Here is an 8,457-nt window from a genome sequence, read left to right as displayed (position 1 = left end):
ACCGTCATCAGCCCGGTACGTCACTCCGTGGTCCCTGTCTCTCCTGGCAAGCTCGCCAAGTTCTGTCGTGGAGGATCGTTTCAAAATATAACACTTACAAGAACTTGTGAATATAGGCTTTTAATACAAGTATATCAGAAGCCAAGATGGTCCGCGGAACACACACTTTTCCAGAGCACTGGCTCTTGTATTTATACATACACAGCATATGAGTCATTCCATATGTTGATGAAGTTACTTCCCTCAGGTCATCTGCCACCATTTTCTTTCAGTTCAGGCTTCCTATTTGTTTATGTCCAATAACGCCTGTATCCGCTCTTGATTAGATTACAATGGTGGCAGGACACTTTCTTGTCCTAAGAATAATATATGTACTATGTCTATATTCCCTTAGTTGGTCATTTGGCTGACACCCTCCTTTGTGTGTTCCTCTGACCTTGGTTTGTTCAGCTGTCCTATGCACTCATGGCCTTGCTTTGGTTTTCTGTCCTATACAATAGACAATGCATTTTACCCTAAACATTTATGCATTTTATGGCTTTGGCCAGTATGTCTGTTATTTCTTAGTTTCCTGTTTTTACCAGAATGGCAAATGTACTCTAAGTGTGTTCTCTTCCTCTTGTGGTCTAATGTATACTTGTCTTTGCTCAATAGTGTCATATCTGTCTCCATGTCTAAGCACTTATTCCTACAGCACTCCCTCTGGGTTTTAATGTAACCACAAATACAATGAAGTAAGGGAACAATGAATTGCAATGTAACATAGACCATACATCACATATCAGTTTGGAGACAGTCTTGACCCACAACTACTGTGGGAAAGACTAAGAGGACATCAATGTGTTGTACAAGAAATATAGAAGAAAAACATTTTTTTTCTAGAATGGATATGTTTATTGGTCTTTTACAACAACAACAAAAAAAGTCTAGAAATACAAGAAATAAAAGGAGATAATGAATACCTGGTCGTCAACAGCCAGTCCACTAATAATTAACAACCTTCAGGATGTTAAAGCTTTGAACCCAATGAAATTCTACTTTCTGCCTGGCAGACAGAAGGCTCCATAAATCATTCTGTTATAACACTGGTTCACACCAACACGATGGGAGAGGTGCTTATGGTATAATATGACACTAAAGCTATGAAACTGGTTCAAACACTATACACTTTTTTCCCCCTGATGTCTTTATTGAGAAGTGTCTTTCAAAAGAAACAGATAAACCTTTTTTCCCCCAATTTGTTCTGGCTTAAAATAATAATAAAGGCCTCAAATATGTAATTAGTCATTTACAAAATGGTCATTTATGTTTAACATTTAATAATCAAGGCATCAACAAGTGTGCATATTCAAATTGATTGATTGCTCTACCCTGAACCACTGAATTAAAACCAACGCTCTAACACTCAATAAAACTTCAATAAAAGATGAATTACCCTTCTGTAAATCATGCTAATATTATTCAGCCATTTGAAATGCATTGAAATGAAGGTGACACGAGATGTCAAAGAGACCTTTTTGAGTTAAGTATTTTGTACATGGTACAGAAAACATAACTGAATAGCCAGAATTATACATAGCAATATTATAGTATGTCAAGCACACATTTGGTCTGTCTTTCTAAAAAAAAGGGCCTTTGCTCCAAGTCTGACAAACCTAATTCCACACATTATCGTACACCACTTAAAGTAGATTGATATGTCAAATATAAAATGGTGGGTTATTGGACAAGGTTATATTGGTAAAGTTAACAGGGTCTTTTGCTGGTCATATATATAGGGGGAATGCTGAGGCAACATGGCGTGGTACAATCTAATTCACTACAAACCTGCTACCAAAGAGTTAGTCACATAGTTATTTTTATACTAAACTAAGTGGATTGCAGTATCTCTATGACAGTGGTGGTTTTGATGAAAAAAATTCAGTGGGATCGTCATTTAGGCTACCATTTAAAAATAATTCCCTCGCTTATGCTGTGCTTTGTTTTACATATCCTGGTCCAATACTGTACAATCATGAAAGACACATGTTTTTACCGACTTGTGTGCAGTCGTCCACCTGTGTGCCAGTAAACCAGCTGAAATGACAATGGTTAATTCTAGCTAGAGGGCTGTTTGATTCTAATGGCTGTTCCAGGGAAGTAGCTTAACATAATTATGGTAAACTCCTGCTATTTGTTTTCGAGTGCCTATGCACACTCAGACGCCTATGCAATTTAAATGCACTTTTATCTGCAATTGATGTTAAAAACGAATCCAAGGCTTGATGTGCGGTATATTCATATGGAGGAGATGATGGATTTGCTTGGCCCTGCAGCTTGCCATAGAGGGGTAAGGCAGAGTAGTGGGGTCCACTGCTGGTGTCTGGGGTTAGGAGGACAGGGGTAAGGTTTGTGGGGGCGGAGGCCATGCTGCGTGTGGGCTGTAGGGAGCGCGTCTACTCTAGTTGGGGAGCTGCTGGCGTCTCGTTGGCATTGGCATCCGTGGTCTTGTTTTCCACCTCATCGTCGGATAGGAGGTTGAGCGATGTTCCCTCCACCTGCAGCTGACGCCTGCCCGAGCGGCTGGAGGAGAAACTGATGGGGCCTCCACGCCTGCAGGGGACAGAGGGGGCCAGGAGAGGTATTAGTAACAAGGACCATCAATTTGGCCAATATACACAACTGTTTGTGTGTGTGTGGGGGGGGCTCTAAATACCTGAGGCGGCTCTTGAGTGTGTTGACCTCACGGCTGAGACCCTCGCTGCTCTCAGTGGCATCGTCCAGCTCCCTCTGCAGCTTCCTGCGGTAGGCGTTGGCACGTGTCGTCTCCTCCTCAAGCTGCCTCTTCAGCTGCTTCATGCGAGAGTTGGCCTTCTCACTCTGACCCAGCCAGGTGTCACAACAGACATCAACAATGATGAACAGTCAATACTAATACTTACAATACTCAGCAGTCCTATGGTCCAATGGTTACTGGAAAGAACCTACTGTAGGAAAGACTCCAATCCTAAATCTTCACACCTATCCAATCCTGTCCCACCTTTGCGAGTTGTACTGAATTGGATAGAATTCCTTCTTTAGCTGTGGAACATCTTAAAAATGGACTATGCAGAATTCACCTAATTTCTGTTTGTGCCAAAACAAGCAGTCATTGTGTAGAGAATCCATAACCAAAAATCTATATATTTTCAGCTGTTGTACAAACCCGAAGGTAAAAGACGCAAAAACTAAACATAACGGAAAGCATAGAAATGGAGCACTTAGAACGGATCTATCGCTTCTTAGACTTGTTTTCAATGAGAATTAAATATCTATAACTCAAATTTCTATATTCATTTGGTTAAGTCTCCCAAAAAGTTACATATTGTAGCTTTAATATCTGGGACGTCCAAACTTCCGTGACAAGCTCCTCACCTGTTCCTTGTACTGGTCGGAATGGCGGCGCTCGTCCTCCACCTGCATGCACACCTCCTTCAGCTTCTTCTCTGTCCGTCTCACAAGTTTATTGGCTGATGCTCGCTCCCTGATAGGAGGACAGAGGAATGAGGTCATAGGACAGTTAGAGCACCACAGGAACCGCACTGTAACAAAGGCTGTCAGTAATAGATCTTCAAGTACATCTCTTAAGATTGCTTTTGACTCATTACATTGATCACATTAGGATTTAGATCACATTCAAGAACCTCTCTTCCAACGGGCTGAGCTTGTTCTAAGGCCCTCATGAATTCCTCCTGAGTCTTGGTCTCCTATTTCACCTTGTCTAAAAAGGTATGGAGTTGTTATAAGAGAGTTCAGTTGAGATAGTTGAGATAGTGGGCGGATCAAGATAAGGCAGTTATAGAAGGCACCCCTATCCTGTAGACAAAATAACAATCCTATTATTAAATGTGTTTCCTTACAGAGACACCAGCCAGACAACATCTACAAATTGTCAAGTGTGATCTCACATCTGGGAGACAACATGTATACAGGTATGCAGGCATGCAGGTATGCAGGCACGCAGGTATGCAGGCACGCACACACAATTCTGAAAGCTTAATGTACACTCTATTTTGTTTCCCTTGTTCCCTAGGCCACTACATCAGTGATGTTTTGGACAGCCGTGGCAGTGGGTGGCTCTGCCTGGATGACGCACATGTCTTGAGGACAGATGAGGCCACTGTGCTGAAGGCGATTGCACAGACTGCCTACATCCTGTTCTATGTCTGCAGGTAAGGCTCTAGGCCACAAATTTGAGAAGAATGTCACAAATGGAGTCAATGACGACAATCAGTCATCAAGAAGAAAAAAAAGGTTTTACCAAAGCTAGAAAGATGATTCATTGACCACGCATTAAGAGTTATCCCTTTAACCTGTAATCCCTCTGTATGTGTTATATTTCAGACATTGTATGTACATGTAAGATCTCCCTGTCATTTCTCATTGAAGTGGAGCAGGTGAAGGAGACCAGGCCCCTCACTACCAGGAGAAGGACCAGGAGAACCCATCATTAAACTCAGGGAGAGGCACAGCGCTCAGGGACCACCTGGAGTAGCACCTACCACACACCAAGAAACATCAGATGAATCAAATTAGGCTGCCCTACACCACCCTCAACTGCCTTAGACCACCATAAAGCTGCCCTAGACCACCATCAGGCTGCCCATCACCACCATCAAGCTGCCCTAGACCACCATCAGACTGCCCTACACCACCATCAAGCTGCCCTAGACCACCATCAAGCTGCCCTACACCACCATCAAGCTGCCCTAGACTACCATCAAGCTGCCCTACACCACCATCAAGCTGCCCTACACCACCATCAAGCTGCCCTAGACCACCATCAACTGCCTTAGACCACCATCAAGCTGCCCTAGACCACCATCAATTCTCCCTACACCACCATCAAGCTGCCCTACACCACCATCAAGCTGCCCTACACCACCTTCAAGCTGCCCTAGACCACCATCAGACTATCCTAGACCACCTGGACATCAGGCTGCACTAGACCACCAGGCTGCCCTAGACCACCAGAAGAAACAGCCTACACCACAAAGCATGTACCCACTCTAGGCCATCTACTGTATGTTTACAATTATATAAATATAAAACATCTCACCGACCTAGTGCAATTAATGTTCTTTTACTGTACATGGTAGTGAATAAATGTACCTACAGTGCATTCAGAAAGTATTCAGATCCCTTGACTTTTTCCACATTTAGTTAAGTTACAGCCTTATTCTAAAATGGATGAATTTATTTTTTCTTCTTCTCATCAATCTACCCCATAATGACACCAAAAACAGGTTTTTAGATTTTTTTGCAAATTTATCAAGAAAGCATAAAGCTAAACTATCACATTTACATAAGAATTCAGACCCTTTACTCAGTACTTTGTTGAAGCATCTTTGGCAGCGATTACAGCCTCAAGTTTTCTTGGGTATGACGCTATAAGCTTAGCACATCTGTATTTGGGGAGTTTCTCTCATTCTTCTCTGCAGATCCTCTCAAGCTCTGTCGGGTTGGATGGGGAGCATCGCTGCACAGCTATTTTCAGGTCTCCAGAGATGTTCAATCAGGTTCAAGTCCGGGCTCTGGCTGGGCCACTCAAGGACATTCAGAGACTTGTCCCCAAGCCACCCCTGTGTTGTCTTGGCTGTGTGCTAAGGGTCGTTGTCCTGTTGGAAGGTGAACCTTCGCCCCAGTCTGAGATCCTGAACGCTCTGGAGCTGGTTTTCATCAAGCATCTCTCTGTACTTTGTGCCGTTCATCTTTCCCTCGATTCTGACTAGTCTACCAGTCCCTGCTGCTGAAAAACATCCCCACAGCATGATGCTGCCACCACCATGCTTCACCGTAGAAATGGTGCCAGGTTTCCTCCAGACATGGCGAATGGCATTCAGGCCAAAGAGTTCAATCATCAGGTTCCTGATAGCTCAGTTTGGCCAGGCGGCCAGCTCTAGGAGTCTTTGGGGTTCCAAACTTCTTCCATTTAGGAATGATGGCGGACAATTCCTTCGACCTCATGGTTTGGTTTTTGTTCTGACATGCACTGTGAACTGGGGCCTTATATAGACCTTTCTTATACAGGCCTTTCTAATCGACCTGGCCGGGGTATCCTGGAAGGATATTGATCTCATCCCGTCAGTAGAGGATGCCTGGTTATTTTTTTTAAATGCCTTCCTACCCATCTTAAATAAGCATGCCCCATTCAAGAAATTTAGAACCAGGAACAGATATAGCCCTTGGTTCTCCCCAGACCTGACTGCCCTTAACCAACACAAAAACATCCTATGGCATTCTGCATTAGCATCGAACAGCCCCCGTGATATGCAGCTGTTCAGGGAAGCTAGAAACCAGTATACACAGGCAGTTAGAAAAGCCAAGGCTAGCTTTTTCAAGCAGAAATTTGCTTCCTGCAACACTAACTCAAAAAGTTCTGGGACACTGTAAAGTCCATGGAGAATAAGAACACCTCCTCCCAGCTGCCCACTGCACTGAAGATAGGAAATACTGTCACCACTGATAAATCCACTATAATTGAGAATTTCAATAAGCATTTTTCTACGGCTAGCCATGCTTTCCACCTGGCTACTCCTACCCTGGTCAACAGCACTGCACCCCCCACAGCAACTCGCCCAAGCCTTCCCCATTTCTCCTTCTCCCAAATCCAGTCAGCTGATGTTCTAAAAGAGCTGCAAAATCTGGACCCCTACACATCAGCCGGGCTAGACAATCTGGACCCCTTCTTTCTAAAATGATCTGCCGAAATTGTTGCCACCCCTATTACTAGCCTGTTCAACCTCTCTTTTGTGTCGTCTGAGATTCCCAAAGATTGGAAAGCAGCTGCGGTCATCCCCCTCTTCAAAGGGGGAGACACTCTTGACCCAAACTGCTACAGACCTATATCTATCCTACCCTGCCTTTCTAAGGTCTTCGAAAGCCAAGTCAACAAACAGATTACCGACCATTTCGAATCTCACCATACCTTCTCTGCTATGCAATCTGGTTTCAGAGCTGGTCATGGGTGCACCTCAGCCACGCTCAAGGTCCTAAACGATATCTTAACCGCCATCGATAAGAAACATTACTGTGCAGCCGTATTCATTGATCTGGCCAAGGCTTTCGACTCTGTCAATCACCACATCCTCATCGGCAGACTCGACAGCCTTGGATTCTCAAATGATTGTCTCGCCTGGTTCACCAACTACTTCTCTGATAGAGTTCAGTGTGTCCAATCGGAGGGTCTGCTGTTCGGACCTCTGGCAGTCTCTATGGGGGTGCCACAGGGTTCAATTCTTGGACCGACTCTCTTCTCTGTATACATCAATGATGTCGCTCTTGCTGCTGGTGAGTCTCTGATCCACCTCTACGCAGACGACACCATTCTGTATACTTCTGGCCCTTCTTTGGACACTGTGTTAACAACACTCCAGGCAAGCTTCAATACCATACAACTCTCCTTCCGTGGCCTCCAATTGCTCTTAAATACAAGTAAAACTAAATGCATGCTCTTCAACCGATCGCTGCCTGCACCTGCCCGCCTGTCCAACATCACTACTCTGGACGGTTCTGACTTAGAATACGTGGACAACTACAAATACCTAGGTGTCTGGTTGGACTGTAAACTCTCCTTCCAGACCCACATCAAACATCTCCAATCCAAAGTTAAATCTAGAATTGGCTTCCTATTTCGCAACAAAGCATTCTTCACTCATGCTGCCAAACATACCCTTGTAAAACTGACCATCCTACCATCCTCGACTTCGGCGATGTCATTTACAAAATAGCCTCCAATACCCTACTCAACAAATTGGATGCAGTCTATCACAGTGCAATCCGTTTTGTCACCAAAGCCCCATATACTACCCACCATTGCGACCTGTACCCTCTCGCTGGCTGGTCCTCGCTTCATACTCGTCGCCAAACCCACTGGCTCCATGTCATCTACAAGACCCTGCTAGGTAAAGTCCCCCCTTATCTCAGCTCGCTGGTCACCATAGCATCACCCACCTGTAGCACGCGCTCCAGCAGGTATATCTCTAGGGTCACCCCCAAAACCAATTATTTATTTGGCCGCCTCTCCTTCCAGTTCTCTGCTGCCAATCACTGGAACGAACTACAAAAATCTCTGAAACTGGAAACACTTATCTCCCTCACTAGCTTTAAGCACCAACTGTCAGAGCAGCTCACATATTACTGCACCTGTACATAGCCCACCTATAATTTAGCCCAAACAACTACCTCTTTCCCTACTGTATTTATGTTATTTATTTATTTTGCTCCTTTGCACCCCATTATTTTTATTTCTACTTTTCACATTCTTCCACTGCAAATCTACCATTCCAGTGTTTTACTTGCTATATTGTATTTACTTTGACACCATGGCCTTTTTTTGCCTTTACCTCCCTTCTCTCACCTCATTTGCTCACATCGTATATAGACTTGTTTATACTGTATTATTGACTGTATGTTTGTTTTACTCCATGTGTAACTCTG

At 44.1% G+C, this 8,457-nt stretch overlaps 1 protein-coding gene across 2 annotated transcripts in view; it reads right to left on the bottom strand.

Annotated features, from left to right (window-relative positions):
* Positions 1 to 870: 870 nt before the first annotated feature.
* LOC139364864 (myosin-10-like) overlaps positions 871 to 8,457 on the bottom strand; it is a 252,191-nt gene continuing 244,604 nt past the window's right edge. For both annotated transcript variants that reach the window (XM_071102024.1, XM_071102025.1), the window contains one exon: positions 871 to 2,592. In XM_071102024.1, the coding sequence (XP_070958125.1) occupies positions 2,436 to 2,592 (157 nt within the window). In that variant the 3' untranslated portion in view covers positions 871 to 2,435. The remainder of the gene's footprint in view (positions 2,593 to 8,457) is intronic.

Source organism: Oncorhynchus clarkii, chromosome 13 (assembly GCF_045791955.1).
Source record: "Oncorhynchus clarkii lewisi isolate Uvic-CL-2024 chromosome 13, UVic_Ocla_1.0, whole genome shotgun sequence".
Lineage (NCBI taxonomy): Eukaryota > Metazoa > Chordata > Actinopteri > Salmoniformes > Salmonidae > Oncorhynchus > Oncorhynchus clarkii.
The sequence above is the reverse complement of the archived record's forward strand: the minus strand, read 5'-3'. Positions and strand labels throughout refer to the sequence as shown.